The sequence below is a fragment of the Trichoderma reesei genome (assembly GCF_000167675.1).
Source record: "Trichoderma reesei QM6a unplaced genomic scaffold TRIREscaffold_10, whole genome shotgun sequence".
Lineage (NCBI taxonomy): Eukaryota > Fungi > Ascomycota > Sordariomycetes > Hypocreales > Hypocreaceae > Trichoderma > Trichoderma reesei.
In genome coordinates this window covers 432,141-454,196 of record NW_006711157.1, presented here as the reverse complement: position 1 = coordinate 454,196, position 22,056 = coordinate 432,141, and the positions used below count along the sequence as shown (strand labels likewise).

Here is a 22,056-nt window from a genome sequence, read left to right as displayed (position 1 = left end):
CGGATGGGCCAAAGAAAGAAAAAGAAAAAAAAAAAATACAAGAAAACACATTCTCCTGGCCTTATCACAGTAATAGTCGTATGTATGTATGTGCTTTATTTGCATGTTCGTCTGTCCCCCATTTCCCAGCATCGCACCAGATAATCTCCGTCTTTCCGACTCAACCGACTCTTCCACCCCCCTCTGGACCCTTTTCGACAACACCCCTCGCAAGCCTTACGCAAGCCTCCCTCCCCCCCTCCCCTCCTCACGCACGTCGTCTATTCCCCTGTTTGTTTTCACGGAGGGAAATTTTTCTTTTCCCCTTTGGTCGATAATCAAAAGAGTGTAAGCTATAGATGCTAGCGGTTGATAGATCCCGTCAATAGCTCGACTCGCTAGCAGATTCAGGTGTAAGAATTTGCAACTTCCAAAAACGTGGCAGATTCTTTTCGGATCTCATCTATTTCATATGGATGTCTACCGCCTAATAGGCGCGTGATGATGCTGTCATGAAAGGCAGAAAGAGAGCAAGAAACGGTAAAAAGACACAATATTGACCATGGAAGAAGAAGAATAGGGCCATTGGGCCCCCCTCAAGCTATCCTAAAGGCAGGGGTTTTTGACCCCCCTCTGTCGCACAACACCCGCTGATACACAAGTCTTTGCCATTGCGTTGCCAGTTTCACACTTCCCTAACGCCGTTTCCCGTCTGATTTGTGACAACCTCTCGCAACACCCCAAGAATCTCTTCCTGCAGCTGCCAGTAGCCGAGAGCGGGCAGTAGTCAAAAAGAAAAAAAAAAGTGTATATTAAAACATGGGCCCCGTCAAGGCGTTAGAAGCATCTCTGTGTGGCGGGCCAAGGCTGAGCTGGATCCAAATGTCTCGGTCCAACGAGTGCCTTGTCCTGGCCTTTTTTCTCTCCAATTTCCATCTTCGTAGTATATCATCAATTAAAGGTAAAGAAAGGGGGAGAGTATATCAAAATGCGTAATGCCCTTGCTGCCAGAATGGTCGCTACCTCTGCTCGGTGGGCTTAAAGGTCGCCTCCTGCTTCTTCTTTCGGTTCTTGTTGTCCAACTCGGCTTTGCTGTAGATGGCAGCACCCACCATGGTGACGGCCATGCCGGCGCCGTTGAGGAAATCGACCGTGACGTTGAACAAGAAAATACCAAGCATGACAGTCAAGCACTGCTTGAGGTTGCCGCAAACAGTCATGGTCAGGGCACCGGCCAGCTTGTTGGTGTTGAACGACGAGATGTTGAGCAGCAGGGCCAGGAAACCGTTACCGGCCAGAGACAAAGAGGAAGAGACGGGGTTGAAGCCGCCGGTCCTGACTTGTTCGCGGAAGGCAGCCACTTCGCCGGTGGCCGTGGCGCAGGCCAGAGCCTGAAGCGCAGCGAGAGGAGACATGCGCATGAGAAATTCGACGGGCGGGAGCGCCAGTGATCCGGTCATGAATCGGTTGGTGACGACAGTCTTGGAGCACATCTGGTTAGCCCTTTCAAGCCGAATAGTGCTGCCGCATGCCAACGTACCTTGAGAGCGGCGAGGATGACGCCCAGAATGGTCAAGAGGAAGCCGGCATCTGAAAAGCTCATCTCACCGGCGGTGGTCATAGTAGCACCGATAATCAAGGGAATGAGAGACAGATACGTCATGGTGCTGTACGTCCGGCCGTACCACACACGGAAGATGAGGATGGTGAAGATGGGGCACAGCATGCGCATCGTCTGGTAGAAGGGAACGGAGACCATGGCGAGAGACAGGTTCGAGACGGCAATGTTGGCAGTGAACAGGGCGCTGAATGCGACAAGGGCGAGGTTTTCGCGACGGCCGAGGCGTGACAGCTTGAAGTAGCCCATCTGCAGCATGCCATATGTGCCCAGACTGGCGAACAGAGTGTGGAGGAACGTCAGAAGCCATGGGAAGTGAAACTAGATTGCGCCGAATCGGCATTAGCAGCCAGTCGGGGGAGAACAAGTCCGCATCGATCCGAGAGAGAGAAAGCGGCGGCTGCGGGAAGCACATGGGGACATACCTTGCCGAGAACCAGCTTGTTGTAGAGCGTCAGGACGAGAGAAAAGAAGAAGTAGGTGCCCAGCCAGGTGAATTTGACGGCGCTGGGTATTGAGTATTCATGGTCGAGGTTTTGATCCTTGGAGTCGCCGTGGCTCTTTCCAGCCTCGAGATCGTCCGACTTGAGATCCCGCTCCTCGGGAGACAGGAGGGCGACGTCTTGCGAGTTTCTAGACATGGTGGGCGAGGAGGTATGTCGATGCAGCCGGGTATGCCAGGGAGGAGGTTGGGTATAAAAAAGCGCTCGAGCACCTTAGAATAGCCCTGCCAGCATAATTCGGACAACTGAGACGGGGGGGAGGAGAGGTTCGCTCGGGAGTGAAATTGCCGACCGGATTTGGGAAGGGTGACGGAGCGGGAAAGCAACAAGAAGGAATACGAAGGTGTCGCGAGTGGATCGGGGTCGCGTAGGGTCCAATCCGTAGGGCAGAGGCGTGCGGAAGCAAGAAGAAGCAGAAGAGAAAAACCGACGTCGAACTCGAAATCGAGGCAGAGGCCGCTGCTGCTGGACACGGGAGGCCGTTGGGACTTGTCCAAGACGGAACAGAAGGACGCAAGGCGGCGCGAAAAGAGCGAGTGACAGCTGGAACAATCCAAAAGACAGAGCGGACGAGCTCGGCTCCTGCAAAAGGGCAGCTTGATTCGTTTGGCGTCTCTCCTGCAGCTGGACTGAAGGCGGAGGAGGGAGGGGGGGGGAGAGGAATCGAAGTCAGGAAGCAGCAGAAGCAGCAGAAGCGCAAAGGCGAAGCAGAGCGGCTGACTAGTAGTATTACTGTATGTAGGTAGGTACGAGTGCTGAGGAGGGAAAAAAAAAGTGGCGTGGCCCGTGAGATTGAACGCCCAGCCTGGAGGCGTGGCTGCTGCTGCGCTAATCGCTGTGCGGCAAGACTCCCGTCAGGCGTTGGTGGGAATTCAGGAGCCCAGCAGCAGTTGGCACTGGGTCGGCTAGGGCCTGGCTCTGCACTAACGGTGCCTGGACGGAGCGTCTGAGCCCGCTGAGGCCGCTTGCGTTTGCGCGTGCGGGGGCTGCTGCTGGCACTGTGCGCGCCCACATGCTTGGCGCATGCTTGGCGCTGCGGCGATAAAATTGGACCGATTCGTTGCACGAACAACGAGGGCCAAGCACTGGAGATACGATGAGTTTGGGGACCCTAGGTAGATGGCTTGGAATATGTAGAGGCACAGGTGCTGGTATGGAGTAGAGGGAGAGGTGCTGTTCCTTCCGACAAGTACATACATACAGTACAGCCCGCTGGGTGGACAGCCTGAGGGGCTTGAGGGAATCATGTACTATATCATGATTCAGGGGGGGGGGGGGCACTTGCACGGTGCCAGTAGGAGAAGGATGGCATCTACAGCCAATCAAGGGCAGCATCGAGAGGGGAGGATGGCTGCTTGGTTTGATTGATTGCCGTGAATCCAAGAGCAGAGCACACAGTATCTTTTGGTGACTGTCAATAAAACGACCGGCACTTGGTCCTCCGTCCAGGCACCGCGACACCAAACAGCAGCGAATGGCGAGCCGCAAACTGATGGGCAGCTGAGCCTGGCTGGACAAGGGGGGGGGCCTGTCCTTGTCTTGGAACGTCAGCGCTGCAGCTCTTGGCAAACAAGCGGCGCGGGAATTTGAAGGGATTGAACGACGACGACGACGACGACGGGTTTGTTATGTTTGCGGCGTTGCTGCTGCCGCGTTGGTTGGTCTGATGAGAGATCTCGAGACGCTCAGATACGAGTTCCTAGTATTCCCATAAGGTATTCCCATGAGGTATTCCCATATTCCCGGTGCCCCAGTGCGCTTTCTGGTTGGCTGCTCCCACGATCAGGCACATGCCGTTTCTCCGAGCCTCCGACACTGCGGGAATGCCTCCAACATATAGGAGCTAACGCCAATACGAGGCTCGAGAGCACTGCACATGGATGCAGGCGTTTGACAACCTCCGTCGTGTTGATGAGTTTTGATAGGGTTTATAGAATACCTATAAGCCGGTGAGTGGGAAAGATATTACTCGGGCACATGCGACTCTGCGGCATTCGTTGCTACCTTGGGCATATCGCTTGAGGAATAGGTACGAACCCTTTGTCATTTCTGGATAGGTAGGTACCTAAGCTCAAGAACAAATATGCCTCCAAGATTGCTCCTGAGGAAATACTTGACTCTGTGCTGTATAGATTGCGCGCACGGTCCGTGCCTCATGCTCTCCTCAGGAACTTGCGGCACAGACGTCATGTCGAACAGACGGAATCGACGCATTTGCAGATGCCGGGGCCATCTAGATGTCAATTGCAACGCCACTGCGCCATCTTGTCATGGTTGCTGGAAGCTTAAAGCTTATGACGACCCAACGTTATGCTGATTGTCAAATCGATGTCTCGACGTGTAACGAACTGCTTCAAGACAGACATCAGTGTCTACCTATATAGAATGTACATAAATCTATCTTTGGCACAACAGCCCCTGAAGATGCCGTCATTCTTGCCCAAACAACACAGACGATCCCAATTCGACGCCCAAAAGTCGTGCTCGCAAGCATGCATGACAGAATCGACATGGCTATTTATGGGCAAAAGACTGCAGCAAAGATCGTCGGATGTGCATCATCACATGGAGCCCACAACAGACCCCTTCTTCGGGTATCTGCCTTAGAGCTTGCGTCCAGATGGACTAATGCTGCAGATCGACACTCTGACAGCTCAAGGTAACACTTGCACCCCATAGTATGACTTGGTCTCTAACTGACACACAGCACTTGATGATGATGTACGTACAATGGTATAATACCAGCTTTCTTAGGCATTGTTGCGGCTTCTCGCGGTCAAAGTCAACATAAGGTAAAGGAACCCGGGCATATATATGCCGGGGGAGTCGATCCGCTGGAGGGGGCCTTGGCTCGAAATGACCCCATCACGGCGGACGAGAAGCGCATATTGAAGCAAACCGAACTTGATAGTAAAAGCACGATGCCTGCCAACATGGCGTTGTCTAGTTGCACCATTTCTACGCCTAACAGATCTGTATACATGCACCCATAGGTACTCATATGGAAACATCCCTTCTTCCGCCATACCTCATCTTCAGAGCGCACAGGTGCTCCCTAAATGCTCATCCAGTCTCTCAAGGCTGCTTATTTGCCAAGGTCCAAAGACTGCAAGGAGAGCTGTGACTGACTTCTGCCTTCTCTGTTTGTCTCTGTCTTACCGAATCTTGTGTCCTGGTCCTTCCACCCTCCCCGGGAATTTCCCCCTTTCAACGCGTGTGCCTTGAACCACACTTCATCTTCGTGGCACTTTTGGTTCCTTGTCCTATAACATCTTCTCCTTATTCTCTTTCTCCCTGTTTCTCGTTCCTAAGGCTTTTACTTGGTCGGCCTCATCGTTTTATTGCTCGGCCGTTGGGTTGTCCGACATGCATACCACTCTTAGGAAGCAGCGGAGGACTTCCGCCATCATATTGATCGCCTTCCTCGTCGGGGCACTTGTCTACTACCATTCATACGTTGATTCTGTATGGGTGTCTTCATCCTCATTACTTCTTCTCTGCTCATTATTCGTGTTATCTCCTCATTTGCGTGACCGCATGGAGCTGACTTGACTGCCTCTCTCACATAGGAAAGCCTCATTGCTATGATCCGACAGGGTACGAGACTCTAGATCTGTACATATTCCTCCTACCTGGCGTCATGAAACTGAGACTCAGATCAGACTTTGACCCTCCCGAAAAGACGTCAAGGCTACACTACCTGATCCCCGCCAGCCAACCCAATCTCCAGCTCTGCTACAACCTCGTCTCCTCAGCCGTCAACCGCTATCCGGTCCCTATCCTGCTTGGCTGGCACGGCGTCGATGAGTTCGATGCCGCGAAAACTCATCTTGCAAAGCTCCGAGCCATGCAGCGCTACTTGGATTCCCTCCCACCTCAAGAAGACGATGACTTGGCCATCATCGTCGATGGATACGACGTCCTCATCCAGCTCCCTCCCGAGATCATGGTGGAGCGGTATTTCCAGCTTGTCCAGCGCGCTAATGCTCATCTGGCGCAAAAATTCCAGGTCAGCGTCAGCGAGCTTCACCAAAGCGGCCTTCGCCAGACCATATTCATGGGGCCAGACAAGATCTGCTGGCCGATTAATTATCGTGCGCCCCGTTGTTGGGCAGCTCCCGAATCACCCATTCCACCAGCAGCATGGGGCGAAGATAAAGGGTATGGCGAGGTGTTCCATTCTGACCCTCGATGGCTGAACTCAGGGACCATCATGGGGCCGATTGGTGATCTGAAGAGATATATTGCCGCCACCATGGACGAGATCCAGGCAACGTACGATCCCATATACGAGTTCAGAGAGTCGGACCAGTACTACCTCTCCAATGTATGGGGCAGACAGGAATACTGGCGCTCAAAGACGATGGATGTCAAGATTCCCGTCCCTCCCAACGGGTATCTCCCCTTGAAGAACGCACCCTTCCAGCAGACGGAGTACCACGTCGCCATCGAGTACGAATCCGGCCTCTTCCAAACCAAGGCTTGGTACGAGCCGTATTTCGGATACCTGCAATTTAACCAAGCCAATCTCACGGCCAAACTTGCCGCTGACATCCGCGGCGAAGGATCTGCGTTTGAGCCTCCTACCGTCCAGATGCCTGCAAACGTTGCCGCTGCGCTAGCCAAGCTATACGATGCCATTCCCGAGGCCCATCCCGGATCAGCCTCTGCAGACTGGCTCGCCGTCGTCCGACTGGGCGTCAACTTTGTCACGCAGCACATCTACGGCGTGTGGCACTGCACGGGATCCAAGCAGTTCATCCAGCTCGAGTATCCCACCATGTGGTTCTACCCCTTTGCCAGGTCTCTGCTCAGGGCGGCCGTCGCAGCTTCTCAGGCCGGTGAGCCGCTCACGCGGAAGCTCATCGATGGTCGGAGATGGGTGCCGAAGAGGTTCTATCCTCCTGCTGCTGCTGCTGCTGCTGATGTCGTGGGGATTGGGTACGGCGGCGTGTGGACGGATTTGGATGGCGAGTTTGTTCCTTGGAGGGACGTGTGTCAGACGTACAATAGGGTGCTTTTCAAGGGACAAGTGGATGGGCAAGCGGCATGAGTGACGAGAAGCAGGTTTTGGTGTTCATTTGGATAGGTAGATAAGGTAGGCAGGCAGGCTTTGATGAAGGGGGCACTGTTTTTCTTTCTATTCATGAGGCTTGGCGATGGGGTCCAGTAGTGTTTCTCGGTATAGGGGCATGTCGGAAAAGCAGACCTGTTACGTATCGTAATGTCAGAATGGAGAGGAATCACAACCCAACACAGACCACCGTCAGTCTACCCACGAGATTCGCAGTGCCAAACCATCCTTGAGAACATTGTATTGAATCTTCCAACAAATACTCATGACATAAACAAACGAGACTGATATCTGTTCCTAAACTCCGTACATAATCTTTCAACACGCGCGCTATGCTTCACGGCCCGGCCATAGCGAGCCCTTCCTGATAAATCAAAAGTTCCCTCCTCCCAAAATCCCCTCTGTCCTCTGGAACATATTTCCAACAAACAAACAAAACAACAACAGCATAATGAAAAGACCACTCAGACCTCTAAATTCTCCAACGCCACGTAACCCTCCTCACGCTTCCCTCTCCTGACGCGTCCAAACGTCTCCTTAGCCCAGCCAACGATGCCCGTGCCGCTCATCCAGCGCAGGCCACCCGCCGGTTCGGACGCCTCGTCCATCCACTGCGGTCGTTGCCACCATCGGAGCGCCAGGCTGCTAACCACTACACTAATGCTACTGCAGGCCATGGCGAACCCGGCGAACATGGGGTGCATGTGGATGCCAAACGGCAGGAAGAAACCCATGGCAATGGGCAGGCCGACAATGTTGTAGATGCATGCCCACGCCAGGTTCAGCTTGATGCGGCGGAAGATGGTCCGAGTGAGGTGGATGGCGGACGGGATGCTCAGCAGGTCGTCGGGACGCATAAGCACAACATCTGCGGCCTCCATGGCCACGTCCGTTCCGCTCGACATGGCGATACCAACGTCGGCCGTAGCGAGGGCCGGCGAGTCGTTGATGCCGTCTCCCACCATGGCGACCACCTCTCCCTGGTTCTGGAACTGCTGTACTATCACCTGCTTCTGGTCGGGGCTGACGCCGGCAAACACGTCCTCGGGAGAGATGCCCACGAGGGCGGCAACGGCCAGGGCGGTGGGTCGCTGGTCTCCCGTCACCATGGCCGTCTTGATGCCCATGCTATGCAGTACAGAAATGACCCCGGCCGCCCCATCTTTGATGGTGTCGGAGAGACAAAGGTGGCCGCTGTACTTTCCATCAATGGCGACAAAGATGTTGGTCGTGCCCGCAGTCACAGCCTTGGCTCGTGAGCTCTTGACGGACGAGTTGATTCGCTCTGCTGCCTCGACGGCATCCTTGGGGACCTCGACGCCGTTCTCTTCAAGGAAGGTGACATTTCCAGCAAGGACCCTATAGCGTGTCCGATCACCGGATAATGCAGGTTCAACGATAGCATCGATGCCCTTGCCAACAGTCAACTTGAAATCATTGACGCTTCCTGGAATGGCGGCTTCGGCTTCAAGGATGCCGACTTCTGCCTTGGCCGCTGCCAGAATCGCCCTTCCGATAGGGTGCTCGCTGCCCATTTCCGCCAGACCGACAGCGGCCCACCAGACTTTGGTCTGCGACACGTTGTCATTCCAGGGAAACACAAGGCCGCTCTTGGCGACCTCCATTTTGCCACGAGTGATTGTGCCGGTTTTGTCCAAGACGACTTTGGTAACCTGGGTGGTTCGCTCCAGCGCAGCTCCGCCTTTGATGAGGATGCCATTCTCAGCGCCCACGCCCGTGCCTACCATGACAGCTGTCGGCGTGGCCAGGCCCAGAGCACAAGGGCATGCAAATACAATGACGGAGATGCACAGCTTGACGCAAATCATGACCTTGCCACCACTGGTGTTCTTCAAGAAAATCATAGGGGGGTGCGACAGGGCGTGGCTGAGGATCAACCAGCCAAGGAAGGTGAGGATGCCGAGCAGCAAGATTGTAGGCACAAAGTAGCCAGCCAAAGTGTCGGCCACCTTTTGAATAGGCGCCCTCGTCGTCTGCGCGTCCTGAACAAGCTTGACAATCTGACTGAGCTGGGTATCCCGCCCGGCTCGGGTGACGCGAAAGTCCACTCTGCCGTTGCCGTTGACCGTGCCTCCAATCACGTTGCTGCCAATCCTCTTCTGCACCGGCATTGCCTCTCCGGTGACCATGCTCTCGTCGACGTAGGTCTCTCCTCGCATAACGACGCCGTCCGCCGGAATCTTATCACCGGGTCGGATGACGACGATATCTCCCACCTGAAGCAGCTCAGTAGGGATGCTCTTCTCCTCGTACGACGAGCCGCTCGCATCTCCAGACGGTTGGCCTTTCGCATCCGCGGGTGTATCGGTTGACTTGGCCCATGATTCTGCTGCCTTCTCCGCGGCAATGGGATCCGTGTAGATGGTGGCCATCGACGGGGCTAGAGACATGAGACGGGACAGAGCCTTTGATGTCTGACCCTTGGCGCTGTTCTCAAGATAGCGGCCCAAGGTCACAAAGGTGATGAGCATGGTGCTGGTGTCAAAGATCGTGCCCGGCGGGGAATGAGGCTCGAAGAGGATAGAGATGACCATGGAGAAGATGCTGAAGAAGTAAGCGCAGGAGGTGCCGAGCATGACGAGCACATCCATAGTCGGCGAACGGTGCTTGAGCGACTTGAAGGCCGAGACGTAAAAGCGCTTTCCAACCCCAAACTGAACAGGTGTTGTGAGTACCAAGTTGACGACGTCGCCGAGGTAGAGACCATGGCCAAGGTGGATTAGACTCAGGTTCAGACTGTCTGAGATCATAGGCAACACCATGGAAAGAACGAATACCGGAATGGCGAACGAGGCGGACGTCTTGCACGCCGTCCTCCATTCCTGGATCTCGCGAGTCTTGGCCAAGGATTCGAGTTGCGCGTTGTTGTCGTGGCTGTCCGCCACCAAAGCATTCAGGCCTTGCGCCTCTACCGCCTCGACGATCCCTCGGAGCCCAATGACGGCAGGCTGGTGCGTGACGGACAGGCGGTCCGTTGATAGGCTGAGGGAAGCAGATTTAACACCAGCAAGTGCCAGCAGCTTTTCCTCCAGCTCCTTTGCAGTGGCGGCGTCCGGGCTGCCATAGATTTTGAACTGCGAGGTCGTACTGCTGAGATCGTTTGCCTCCGGGACGGTGGACAAAACCGTAGCACCAAATCCCCGGTCTTCAACGATTTCGGAAATCTGTTCGGCGGAGATCTTGGTGACATCGTGAGTAATGACTGCCCTTTCGGCCAGAAGACTGATGTTGAATTTCAGGATGCCGTCAACTCCCTGAAAGCCTCCCTCAACAGCAGACGTACAGGCACCGCAAGTCATTCCTTCGATGGCTACCGTCGTAGTCACGACATGACTTGCTGGGTTCTCAGCCTCGGTACTGCTGCCAGGTTGCGCCTTCACGGAATCGACGATTTCGGCACCAAAGCCCCGGTCTTCGATGATTTCGGTAATCTTGTCGGTGGGCAAAAGTTCTGGATCGTGTTCGATGACGGCTCGCTCAGAAAGAAGCGAGATGCTGAAGCTCTTGACACCTGGGATATCCTTGAATCCACCCTCGACAGCAGATGTACAGGCGCCACACGTCATGCCTTCGATGGCTACCGTGGTCGTCAAGAGGCCGCTATCGATGTCCTCATCCCCCTTGGCATCCGAGAATCGAGGGACGAGTGGGCTCAAGAGGTCCGTCGACAGCAGCTCAGCGTCGAATCCACAATCTTCGATAATCTCTCGAACCTGTTCAGCGCTGATGATCCGGGGGTCGTGCATTACGACAGCCCTCTCCATAACAAGGCTGACGGAGACGGTACCAACGCCCTTGACGCCCTTGAAGCCGCCCTCGACGGCTGCTGTGCACGAACCACATCTGCAAGAAGAAGTGTTAGAAAGAATGACCAGCCATGCTTGTGCTGCAGACCTTGGCCGGAAGCACAGCCGGAAACGGACGAAACCTACGTCATGCCACCAACGCGCAGAGTGGTTGTGGCCATGTGCGCGCTCTTTGGCGTAAGGGTCGCACTCGCATGCTCATCATTGTCCCGCCCGGGGACTTTGATGTATGTTGGGGCCATGGTTGTCGTCGCCAAGGTCTGCGATGGCCACCTCTACTTCTCTCGTAGGTAAACAGAAGACTGGAAAGGTCTGCGCAGGAAGACGCCAGGACACCTCTATATCCGGGAATGTCCTTAACTTGAAGCCGCAAGCATTGCACAGACGAGGAACGTGAGAGGAGATTGGAGGATGATCTGGGCACTGCCACACGACACGCACTCAGCCAGATGCCTCCGGCAAGATGTCGCAACTGTTCCAGAGACCGGCCCTGGAGGAACAGAAAAACGCAATGGCGGCTGTGAGGACTTAAGAATTCGGCCGAATCGGATTTCGTCAGCAAAAGTTGTCTCTCCGAACAAGCCGCGCTATGATGAGGTATCGTCGGCTAGGATACCCGTCCAGGCTCCCCACCAGCAACAGAATCTGGCAGTTGTTTCTGGGCTGTGACGGCGAGAAACGTACGATGCAAGGGGCGGGAGAGCTTTGTCGATTATAAATTGGGTTAGGAAGAGAAGGAAGAGAAGAAGAAAATAGAAAAGGACAAGTTCCGTAGCGCCACGGCGCAAAGATCAACCAGGGATCCTCGAGATGGGTGTGTGACTTGCGCTCGGGGTTGGTCGCTCGATGCAGAACGGAAAAAGTAGCGTGGCACGAAAGAAGGGCAAAATAGGCCGTGAATAGGTACCTAAGGTAAGGTAGGGTAGGTACATGTAGGTAAGCTGTCGGCGTGGCTCAGGCGCGGGAGCTGCAGGTGCCGACAGGGTCAAGGCTAGCGGGTGCGTTTGCAGCGGGAATATGCACGCTGACCAACCAAGCTGTCAGATTGCAGGAAGACAGGAAGAGAAGAAACAGGGAAGAGACGAAAGAAGAGATGAAAGAGAAAAAAAAGGGCAGTCCTCAGGTGAAGAAAGCGGGAAACAGAGGCAGTGAGTGAGTGAGTGAGTGAACGAGGACGGAAACGGCAACAAGGGGGAGAGAAGAAAAGGAACCCGCCAGGGGATGATGACAATAACAAAGAAGGGAAATGAGAAAAGAAAGAACAAGAGGAGAGAAAGAGAAGAAAAAAAGGGAAACAGAATCTAGAACAACGCTTCGCTGCCCTGACAGACACTCACCCGGCAGTTTATACCAAACGAAATCTCGGCCTGGGATAGAATAGGAGGGATCAATCAAGTCAACAAGTCAATCTGGATGCCCGTCTGGCGCCTCTGCATGTGTCGCACGATGGCCGATGGCGCCTATCGCAGAGCCCCCCGGAGTGCCAGAGCTGTTTGCGCCTGTGTTTCAGCGCCGTCCCCGATGCCTGTCAATGAATCGCGCCGGATGCTTGCAGAGACGAGGGCGCGAGAGGGTGGAGTGCACAGACGGAAGACCCCCCGGGCCTGTCAAGCGGTGCTGAAGAAGGGCAATTGAAGGACCGGCGCCATTTCGTTTGCGGCGGCGTGATTGGGCCTTTGCGGGCAGATATAAAACACGCTCACCAGCAGCCCTGCTTACATACCTCGGGTCCTTGATGAATCATCTGACTTCGATGTCAGTACGACATCTGGTCTGCTATACTCCGGAGTGTGCGTTCATTTCCCGCTCTGAACGATGTGAACAACATCTCCCATTCCAGAGTCGACAAATCGACAAACACCAAGAATGGCTGCCAAGAATATTTGCATCTATTGATTGATGCTCCTCCTGCTGGATCGGGCTTCGGCGTTGCAGCGAATGCGGGCATTCCTCGGCACTTTCAGATGCTGCTCGTGATGCTGGTCTTTAACCGCTGTATCAATATTCGGTCCAACTTTGGTAGTACTACCCTTTTCTATTAGCGCGCCCTCGATTGATGGATTGATGGAGGCTCATCAATAGTCCTAGTATTATGCTGTGCTTCCTTTCGTATAAGCCCAGCAGGCAATAGATCAGCCAAGCTGCTAGCTCAGAGCAATCGATACCAAGCCTTAGCACGATCTACCTACCTACGCGTACATCACCAATCCAAAGTCTAATACAGCCTTCACTCTATCTGCTCACCTATCAAAGGAAATACTTCAAAGTGCTGCAATTCAAACAAAGCTGAGCAAGCTGAACATTTCGACTGCCATCATATCCTAGCATTTCCAAGTGTAGCTCCTCGGGCCCAGCAGCCGAGTCCCCTGTTGATGTTTGATGCTTTGATGTTTCACCCCACTAGAACGCTGCCCCGCGGCCACTATAGTACCTTACCAAGGTACGAGCTTAGATTGGATACCTCTAGTCCACCTGCAGGTTAGCGACCGCCTAGAAGTTGCACCTCTGCTCAACACCACACCTCCAACGCCCAAACCATCTCTTGACACACCCAAGCAACAGCACCGCGGATTCTCGGCTTTAAACCAGCAGCTGCCCTCAAACGCATCTCGTGCAGCTCCTCATACGACTCCCACTATTCCATTACTGCTAGCATCTCACAATCATCGTGGTCGCCTCGCCTATCAGATCGAGATCCAACCCCACTCTCGCCTGCGCATGCCGCAGCCTCGCCAAGTTGTCTTCCAAGCCTGACATCACGATCCACGATCCACGATCCAGCGAAACAAGAACGTGAAACAAAGAGGCACTCGAGACATCGTCTCTCCCTACTCTTTCCGTCATGGAGCAGACCAAAGCCTTGAACGCCCTAGAGGTACGACATCACCACACCTGCACCCTTCATCGCCCCCCCCCCTCACAACGTCACGCACCCCAAATAACTAACAACATCAACTCCAAAATCTCCAGCCATTCCTCGCACTCTCCAAATCAGCAACCTCCCACCGCGCCGCCGCCGACCTCGTCACCCGCGCAACCTCCGCCCCAAACACCTTCCTCTTCACCGAGCTCCTCCAGACGCCCCAGATCCAGGCCCTCGCCTCCAGCCCCGAGTTCACGCCCTACCTCACCCTCCTCCAGATCTTCTCCTACGGCTCCTACGGGACCTACAGCGCCACCCCCGACCTCCCCGCCCTCAACGACACACAGGCCCTCAAGCTCAGGCAGCTATCGCTCGTATCCCTCGCCAGCGACCGGGCGAGCTTATCCTACGATGCCCTGCAGAGAGCCCTAGGCCTCGGCTCCGCTCGAGAAGTGGAGGAGCTCGTCATCGCAGCTATATACGCCGGCCTGCTGCATGCGACTCTCGATCCCGCCCGCGAGGCCGTTCAAGTGACCAGCGTCGCCCCCCTTCGCGATCTCGCCCCCGGCACCATCCCAGACATGATCAGCGCCCTGCAGAACTGGGCCGGCCGGTGCCAGTCTACGCTCCGAGACCTTGAGGACCAGATGAACGGCATTCGCGCTGCGGCCATTGCGCGGGAGACGGAGAAGCGAGCATCAGAAGCCCTGTTCCAGAGCGTGGCCGACAGCTTGGGCGATGCGGACAAGGGTGGCGGCGGCGGCGTGCTCTCGGCTTACCAGCGCGACAGTCTAGCCCGCAGAGCCCTGAGCAAGCGCGCCATGGCTGAGAGCCTGGGCGCCGAGTCGATGGACCTTGATGATGCCTCCGCGGCAGACGATCTGGCCAAGAGAGCCGGCAAAAGGAAGTTGTAGCAAGAACAGCGGCACAGTCATGACCTGAGAAGCAAGAAGGAGCCTTTAGACGCATTATGAACTTTTGATAGCCACGGACAATTATGATATAATACACAAATCAACACGTAACAGGCAATCCGGTGCTCTGCTAAAGATTAAAAGAAAAGTTGAGCCGGCAACTCCCGAGCTGTGGCTGTAGATACGATTGCCAGTAATGCACAAAAAGGAAGTAAACTCTAGAAGCTCGCGCCAGAAATCCATATCGAACCTCATTCCCTCTTGGATCTAAATATCAAACAGAAATTATCCCTTCGCCCAACTGATCCCTAAATAAAAGACATATGTTCGTTACGGTCGTGATCTGGATTAGTAAGTCTTGCTCAGCGGTCGGCACGGAGAACCTCTGTGTTCGGAGCGCTGCATTGAGGACAAGCCGGCACAGTGCCCCATCCCTGGTCTGAAAGCAGAAGAAGACGACGATGCCTTGTATCTCAAAGCCTCTTGCCTGGAACAAGAATGAACAAGACACACAGTCCGGCGTCGATGAGGAGGGTCACAGCCAACACCATGACTGCTCGCTTCGCCAGGAGGCGACGGACGTAGGGTTCTCGAATGCGAGAGAAATTGAATGGTGTGTACTCGCTGAAACCAATGAGCGCCAAGATGGGGTCAAGGGAATACTGGTATGAGGCAAGGAAGTAAACGCCAATTGTAAAGGGTAGAATCAGCTGGAAGCAGGAAATGTTAGTGCATCATGCCAAGATTGCTTATGATACCAACAGAGACCCTTACCCAGCATCGAGTCGCTCTAGACTTGTCAAGAAAGATGAGGATAAATGAAGCCCAGAATGCTCCAAACATGGAAACAAGTCCAACAATAAGGCGCATAACGAGTGTCGGTGGAATTAGATTGCCCAAAGCCTTCATGCGCAAGAAGCCTGGGAATGCATCTCGCTCCATCGCCTGGAAAACGTAGTCCTTAGCCACATCAAAGACCTCCGGGTCGTCTCGACCATATTCTTCGATAGATGCCGTAACATCCTGGGTAATGGATCCAGGCAGCGTGATTTCTCTTTCAGCTCCAGGCATCAGGAAAGTGTAGAGAATCTTCTCTGCAGACGCCCTGATATCAGCCCGGGCAACCGTATGGGCGGGGGAGTTGGAGTCCGTTGGGTTACGAGATAGGCTGAAAGGGCTCGGCTTGGTCTGATTTGAGGCGGTCTGAGTCCCGGGTGAATCATGGCTCACGTCTTCACGCAGAAAGGCCGACATCTGGGCGTCCTGGTCTCTCTCCTTCTCTGTCCCATACATCGACGGTCCAGCCGCACGTGAGTCCATGTCGCCAAGATCCAGTATCTGGGACGATCGCTTAGATCCCTTTTCCAGGTCCGGAGTCGCTATGAGAACAGATCGTCGAAGCTCGCGCACATAATGGCGACAAAGGGACATGTGCTGCGCCACATCCAACCTGATCAACAAGTCAGTATTTGATCGATAATGCAGCTCATGTCGCGCCCTAAGCGATCAAGGCAACAGAGCTCGCGGCAAGCTCGTACCAAAAGTCAAGATAATCAACAGATCGCTGCTGATCTCGCATATAGATGTAAAATGAAAACAAATCAACCGGCGGCAGCGTGCGACGGCTCAACACCTCGAACAGAGTCGGCAATCGATTGCGCGTCATATCGGGCTGGGGCGTAGTTGACGCCGTGGTATCTCGGGGGTCGTCCATGGCGTTGCTGGGGTGTGATGGATGAGATGAAATGAGGGGATTCTCGGGGGCGCTCGGTATGATAAAATCGATGCGCTATTGCTCTCGGCTCTCGTCGCAAGCTGAGGTGGTTCGTGTAACGGGCAACAAAGGCTTCGCGAGGAGAGAACGAAATCTCCCTGCCAGGGGAGGGATTGCGATCCTTGGGGCGACCGAAGCTACGGACGATGATGCGATAGGGCGAACGAGCGAGAGCGCAAGAGAAGCTGTCGCACAGAGGAGCTTGTAGCTGCCCGTTGCCGGTGGTGATGGATGGAATGATGGCGTTGAGGCTGAATGGAGCAAACGGGTCAATTAGATTGGCGCCGGTTTCAATTTCCACTTGGCGCAAGTTTGGCGTGGGAAAATGGATGCCTCAGGAGACAACGCAGCTGCGTGACGGCGAATCACGTGAGCTTCGACGGGTCCAGATCTGGCTGCTGCATGATTGGCTCGCTACCCCCCCACCACCAGAATTTCCAGCCTGCCCTACGCACAAAGATTTTGTGGAATTTAGCATTTCCGACTTCAACCACCCTCTCTAAACGTCCAGAACCGTGAAGAGTCGATCCGCAGGTACGAAGCGCTCCAGCCCTCATTTTCTCATCCACGGAATCTCTGCCGAACCTCTCGTTCGCAAGAGAATCCTTAACACTTGCCGCCCACACGAAGACCTCAATCCGAGCCGAAAGAAGCTGACCGTCAAACCCCGATTCAGAAATGTCGTCAAAGAAGCCTGCCCAGCGCTCCGCCATTGCGGACGTGGTTGCCCGCGAGTACACCATCCACATGCACAAGAGAGTACGTCGCCTCGATCGCCCGGCCGTCATTGTCGGGACAAAGAGAAGAAGAAGAAAGTTGGAAGGGTTCTGGAAAGAGGAGTGCTAACATGCGTATGAAGCTGCATGGTGTCACTTTCAAGAAGAGGGCTCCCCGTGCCATCAAGGAGATCAAGTCTTTCGCCACCAAGGCCATGGTACGACCCCCCCCCCCCCCCCCCCAAAACAACAGCAACAACATCCCGCTAGGCGCTGCTTGACGATCGTCGAAACGAACGACTTCGGACTTCTTGGTCAATGGACCAGGGCAGAGGAGAGACAGACAGTACTAACCCGTCATTCTACAAACAGGGCACCACCGACGTCCGGATCGACCCCCAGCTCAACAAGAAGGTCTGGGAGCAGGGTGTCAAGGGTGTTGCTTACAGAATCCGAGTACGAATCTCCCGACGACGAAACGACGAGGAGGGCGCCAAGGAGAAGTTGTACAGCTACGTTCAGGCAGTCAATGTTAAGAACCCCAAGGGCCTTGCGACCGAGGTCGTTGAGGAGTAAAGAAAATTTGTTTCTCTTTGGGAATGGTTCTGGGGTGGCATGGCATTACGGAGTTGCAACCGGCTCTTCTAGCTTTTCACGCTGAAAATAAAAAGACGGCAATGTGATCAAAGGATTTTTTTTTATTCCACGGCAAAGCAAACACCCCTGCGACAACGATTGCTGGCGGTAGAGTCCCTGACTTGCTATGGAAGGGAGAGTGACGGAGAAGAGACCGCCTGGTGAGGCGATGATTGGTCATGATATATTCGACAAGGTTCAATTATCGGTTGTAACCTGTCATGCGCTTGCGGAAGGGATAAGGAAGCCCTCCTTTTTTCCCCAACCCCTGGCTGCAGAAATGCAAAATACACCCAAATACCCTTACAAATGATTGTTTCGTGCTCCAAGGACTCCGAGTACCCAATACCGTAAAATCATGAAGCTGCACGCTATGAATTGCTTTACTCCTCCTCAATGTCGCGATGTCGCCCCAGCACCTTCTTCTTGAACTCGGCCATGTCCTTGTCCCAGAGCTCCGCAGCTTCGCCATTCAAAGGGGAGGCGCTGTGGGAATGCCGGTTAGTGTCATTTGTCATTTCTTCTGTACCTATGCCGGCAACAGAAAGGGTGGACATACTTGTTGGGCTCGCCGAGCAAGCTCTGCAGACTCAGCAGAACAGTCTGGATGTTGTAGGCAGCAGTCCACTTGTCCTTGAGGATGTCGAGGCAGATACGGCCCGAGAAGTCGACGTTGGGGTGGTAGATGGGCGTCTTGAAGAGGACCGTAGGGGGCGCATAGGGATAGTTTGAGGGAAACGCGAAGCTCAGCTTGAACGTGAGCCCGGAATACGGCGTGTCGTCGGGGCCCTCGATGGTGGCGGTCCACGACATGAGGTTACCGTCGGCAGAGGGAAACGCAGAGATGCCGGGTGCCGGCGATGTCATGAGGGTCATCAGCTCGGTTTGGAGGCTATCGAGAAGACGCGTTAGCATCGAGCTGAGGTTGGGCTTCTTCTTCCTTTTTGCCCGTTCGTCATGGGGAGCGGCTACCGTTTGGTGACGCTCTGGGAATCGGGGCCCTTGCGAGCGGCATTGAGCTTGGATGCTTGGACGCTCCCGGGAGCAGAGTTCTGGTCGTCTCCGGAGTAGTCCATTGTGATCAAGCAGACGACGGTTCCGCCAGGCGCAACAAAAAAGACGGGCGAAAGAGTGGTTCTGAAAAAGATGGGAAGTAATGATTCTTCCAAAAGTACACCAATCGAACAACACAAAAGTCTCCCTGCAAGAGATTATTATGAGAAGAAGAAAGCTGACAAAAGGTGAGGTGGGTATGCAAACAAGCGGCAGCGTTCCGCGTTGGGCAATAATGGCGACGCCTCCGAAGTACTCCCAAGAAAGCAGTTGATGCAGGATGCAGTTGTAGGTGGAAACCTAACGAAGTAAGGAGGCAACGAGAATCTGAACAGAAAAGGCACGTAGGGGAAAGCTGCCTGAATAAGTAAGAAAGAGTAAAAGTACACGGCAAGCAGGGGTCGAGGGCAACGAACAAAGACGAGATGGTCTCACGAACAAGGAATGGATGGAGAGGTCAAGATCGACTGAGAACGAGCAGGAAAAAAAACAACCGGCTTCTGTTTGTTTAAGACACGCTTCCAGGTTGTTGCCGGTCAGCCTCTCTAGGGCGGGGGAAAAGCCACAGAGCCCGCCTACCTAAGCTTACAGGCGATGTAGTGAGCGAAGACCACTGAAGAGAACCTTGAACGCCCTGTTTGCCGCAGCAACGCCCGGACGACGGAGCCAGGCAGCCAATGGACGGAGGCGGGGCGGTCCAGGACAAAAACATTCAGCAGTCACCAAAAGCTGGACCTCTTTACACGGGGCTAAGGCGCGACTTGGTCTGGACGCGCTCATGAGCAATCCAAAAGCTCGTACTGCTGCCTGATGCTGCTTCAGCCATGATATCCGAATAACGCTCGAATCTGTATTATGTTGTTCTCTTAGTTCCTTGGTTCGATTCTTTGATTATACTGTCACTTGTCGAATTTTCTCCTCCCCTCTTTGCTGGCTTCACTTGTTCACAAGGTATTATTCGGTTGGATCGAAGAGGCTGCGTCGACGTAGCTTCACTAATAAATCGCAATCATGGTGAGTCAACCCCAATCTTTTACAGTGAGATACACTCAAATACGACTCAATTCATCGTAGAAGTCAGTCTCAGGTTCATTGACTTACTCCCTTGCAGTCTCAGCTTGATCCACTACCCAAGGAGCTGCCCTTTCGTATCATATCCAAGACCGTCGGCCGCGGTGCCTATGCTTCGTATGTCCTACTTTACCCCCCTGAAGTGGCCTCATGCACCGAACTGACATCAACAGAATAAAAAAGGCAATTCCACTAGACTCTCAAAGCCCAGTATTCGCCGTCAAGCTCATACACAAGGGGTACGCCACTAAGCATGGCCGCATCTCCGCAAAGCAGCTTGCCATGGAAGTCTCCCTCCACTCCCACATCGGCCAGCATCCCAACATCATCGAGTGGTTTGCCTCGGGGGAAGATGCCGTATGGCGGTGGATAGCCATGGAGTATGCCGAGGGCGGCGACCTTTTCGACAAGATTGAGGCAGACGTCGGCGTGAGGGAGGACATTGCCCAGCTCTACTTCTTGCAGCTGGTGGGCGGCGTGAGCTTCATGCACTCCAAGGGCGTGGCACATCGAGATCTCAAGCCAGAAAACATACTCTTGTCGCAAGATGGAAGTCTGAAGTTGGCCGACTTTGGAATGGCCACCATGTTTGAGTACAAGGGCCAGCGCAAGGCCAGCTCAACGCTCTGTGGCAGCCCACCATATATTGCTCCCGAGATTCTTGCCTGTGGAAAGGTGGACAAAAGAGCTCCCAATACCGCTAAATATGACCCCGATCTCGTCGACATCTGGTCCTGCGGAGTCATCCTGTTTGTTCTGCTTGTCGGCAACACGCCGTGGGATGAGCCGTCTTCCACAAGCTGGGAGTACAGCGAGTACGTCAAGACGTCAGGGAAGAGCTCAGATCCGCTGTGGGGGAGGATACCTCCTGAAGCCCTCTCCCTCCTCAGGGGCATGATGTCCATTGATCCGCAGAAACGCTTCACCTTTGCGCAGATACGGCAGCATCCATGGTACACGCGCCACAACCCTCTGCTCACTGCCGACGGCAGGATATCAGATCCAATTGTTCTTGCCACCAAGATGCTAGAGAACCTGCGTATCGACCTCGGCAAGATACCTCAAACTACGCTGACCTACCCACCAGCTTCTCACGACCCCACAGTCGACTCTGGGCTCAACGCAGGCCGATTCTCGTCCACCCAGCCGGAAGCCCCCGTAACTCCCATCACCGACATCGACTGGGACTGGGAAGCGCCCGTACTCCGCTCAAGGGCTCAGCCGTCTTCTCTGCCGCCAGGGACGTCTGGCCATCGTCGGATGCTCTTCGACACCCTTGCCGACGAGCCAACAATGTCACAGTTCTCGCACATGCCGGGTCCGTCCATGACTCTCACGCAGCAAGCCCGGCGGTTCCGCGACATCTGCCCCCCTGAATCCCTCACCCGTTTCTTCTCGCACGTCCCCGCCACGCACATTGTCCAGATGCTCAGCGACGCGCTGCATCAAATAAACGTGCCCCTGGCACCCGTTACGCCAAATCCGTACGGCAGTCCCATAGTCACCCTCAAGGTTCGCGCCGTCGACGGCCGCCGGCAGAGCCTGCATGGAGAAATCTGCGTAGACAAGCAGCCGCTTCCCGATGGCTTCGAGGTGCTGGACATTCGGTTCGTCAAGGTCAAGGGAGACCCGCTCGAGTGGCGGCGGTTCTTCAAGAAGGTGGTGGTGCTGTGCAAGGATGGCGTCTATGTCCCGGAAGCTTAGGGGAGGACGGGGCAGCTGTTTGCTCATGATGGGAAGATGATGAGGCCGCCTGAAACGGCAGCGATAATACTTTCTGGATAGAGACATTGTACTTATGTATTTGCGTATGTATGAGCATGAGTATGATCGTGGCCATCAGGCATGACAGGCGAAACAAAAATCATCATTTTGACAAATTAGTGCCTGGGTCAGAGGTCTTTGCGTAAGTCAATGGTGCTCCGTGTAGATATATAATGGTTCATGTTATCTTGTCCTCATTCCGAATCGACGCCTTATTCCGTCTGTGTCGGAGCCTCGATCTCCTTGTCTTGATCTTGCCATTCA

General features: G+C 54.4%; 8 protein-coding genes across 8 annotated transcripts; 4 read left to right on the top strand and 4 right to left on the bottom strand.

Annotated features, from left to right (window-relative positions):
- Nucleotides 1-998: 998 nt before the first annotated feature.
- Nucleotides 999-2,238, bottom strand: TRIREDRAFT_62583 (uncharacterized protein; the record flags this gene model as incomplete). Its single annotated transcript, XM_006965579.1, has 3 exons — nucleotides 999-1,460; nucleotides 1,520-1,918; nucleotides 2,023-2,238. The coding sequence occupies 3 exons, from the start codon at nucleotides 2,236-2,238 to the stop codon at nucleotides 999-1,001; spliced, it is 1,077 nt and encodes a 358-aa protein (XP_006965641.1).
- A 3,535-nt stretch (nucleotides 2,239-5,773) lies between these two features.
- On the top strand, nucleotides 5,774-7,120 carry TRIREDRAFT_38527 (uncharacterized protein; the record flags this gene model as incomplete). The annotated part of the gene is made up of 2 exons (XM_006965525.1): nucleotides 5,774-6,706; nucleotides 6,749-7,120. Coding segments are annotated over 2 exons (1,305 nt in total), but the record flags the coding sequence as incomplete, so codon positions are not given.
- A 267-nt stretch (nucleotides 7,121-7,387) lies between these two features.
- On the bottom strand, nucleotides 7,388-11,243 carry TRIREDRAFT_122043 (uncharacterized protein; the record flags this gene model as incomplete). The annotated part of the gene is made up of 2 exons (XM_006965578.1): nucleotides 7,388-11,038; nucleotides 11,128-11,243. The coding sequence occupies 2 exons, from the start codon at nucleotides 11,241-11,243 to the stop codon at nucleotides 7,639-7,641; spliced, it is 3,516 nt and encodes a 1,171-aa protein (XP_006965640.1). The 3' UTR covers nucleotides 7,388-7,638.
- Nucleotides 11,244-13,843: 2,600 nt separating this feature from the next.
- On the top strand, nucleotides 13,844-14,778 carry TRIREDRAFT_62676 (uncharacterized protein; the record flags this gene model as incomplete). The annotated part of the gene is made up of 2 exons (XM_006965740.1): nucleotides 13,844-13,876; nucleotides 13,972-14,778. The coding sequence occupies 2 exons, from the start codon at nucleotides 13,844-13,846 to the stop codon at nucleotides 14,776-14,778; spliced, it is 840 nt and encodes a 279-aa protein (XP_006965802.1).
- A 333-nt stretch (nucleotides 14,779-15,111) lies between these two features.
- On the bottom strand, nucleotides 15,112-16,714 carry TRIREDRAFT_78314 (G-protein signaling regulator). Its single transcript, XM_006965577.1, has 3 exons — nucleotides 16,317-16,714; nucleotides 15,553-16,228; nucleotides 15,112-15,488 (listed from the first exon to the last, which is right to left on the bottom strand). Exons 1-3 carry the CDS (start codon nucleotides 16,490-16,492, stop codon nucleotides 15,252-15,254), a joined length of 1,089 nt encoding a protein of 362 aa, XP_006965639.1. The 5' UTR covers nucleotides 16,493-16,714; the 3' UTR covers nucleotides 15,112-15,251.
- A 343-nt stretch (nucleotides 16,715-17,057) lies between these two features.
- Nucleotides 17,058-18,153, top strand: TRIREDRAFT_122040 (uncharacterized protein). Its single transcript, XM_006965739.1, has 4 exons — nucleotides 17,058-17,085; nucleotides 17,229-17,311; nucleotides 17,412-17,486; nucleotides 17,641-18,153. The coding sequence occupies exons 2-4, from the start codon at nucleotides 17,231-17,233 to the stop codon at nucleotides 17,842-17,844; spliced, it is 360 nt and encodes a 119-aa protein (XP_006965801.1). The 5' UTR covers nucleotides 17,058-17,085; nucleotides 17,229-17,230; the 3' UTR covers nucleotides 17,845-18,153.
- Nucleotides 18,154-18,287: 134 nt separating this feature from the next.
- TRIREDRAFT_62718 (uncharacterized protein) lies at nucleotides 18,288-18,980 on the bottom strand (the record flags this gene model as incomplete). Its single annotated transcript, XM_006965576.1, has 3 exons — nucleotides 18,288-18,390; nucleotides 18,464-18,796; nucleotides 18,877-18,980. 3 exons carry the CDS (start codon nucleotides 18,978-18,980, stop codon nucleotides 18,288-18,290), a joined length of 540 nt encoding a protein of 179 aa, XP_006965638.1.
- Nucleotides 18,981-19,822: 842 nt separating this feature from the next.
- On the top strand, nucleotides 19,823-21,834 carry TRIREDRAFT_78309 (uncharacterized protein). The gene is made up of 3 exons (XM_006965738.1): nucleotides 19,823-19,971; nucleotides 20,069-20,145; nucleotides 20,202-21,834. Exons 1-3 carry the CDS (start codon nucleotides 19,969-19,971, stop codon nucleotides 21,730-21,732), a joined length of 1,611 nt encoding a protein of 536 aa, XP_006965800.1. The 5' UTR covers nucleotides 19,823-19,968; the 3' UTR covers nucleotides 21,733-21,834.
- Nucleotides 21,835-22,056: the final 222 nt, after the last annotated feature.

Bases quoted from the DNA above. Each gene is read 5' to 3' on its own strand.
- TRIREDRAFT_78314 (XM_006965577.1), bottom strand. From the start codon at position 16,492: ATGGACGACCCCCGAGATACCACGGCGTCAACTACGCCCCAGCCCGAT. The intron at 16,229-16,316 runs GTACGAGCTTGC...CTTGTTGATCAG, and splicing joins GTTGATTATCTTGACTTTTG to GTTGGATGTGGCGCAGCACA. The intron at 15,489-15,552 runs GTAAGGGTCTCT...TCCTGCTTCCAG, and splicing joins CTAGAGCGACTCGATGCTGG to CTGATTCTACCCTTTACAAT.
- TRIREDRAFT_122040 (XM_006965739.1), top strand. From the start codon at position 17,231: ATGTCGTCAAAGAAGCCTGCCCAGCGCTCCGCCATTGCGGACGTGGTT. The intron at 17,312-17,411 runs GTACGTCGCCTC...ATGCGTATGAAG, and splicing joins CCATCCACATGCACAAGAGA to CTGCATGGTGTCACTTTCAA. The intron at 17,487-17,640 runs GTACGACCCCCC...TTCTACAAACAG, and splicing joins CTTTCGCCACCAAGGCCATG to GGCACCACCGACGTCCGGAT.
- TRIREDRAFT_78309 (XM_006965738.1), top strand. The intron at 20,146-20,201 runs GTATGTCCTACT...TGACATCAACAG, and splicing joins GGCCGCGGTGCCTATGCTTC to AATAAAAAAGGCAATTCCAC.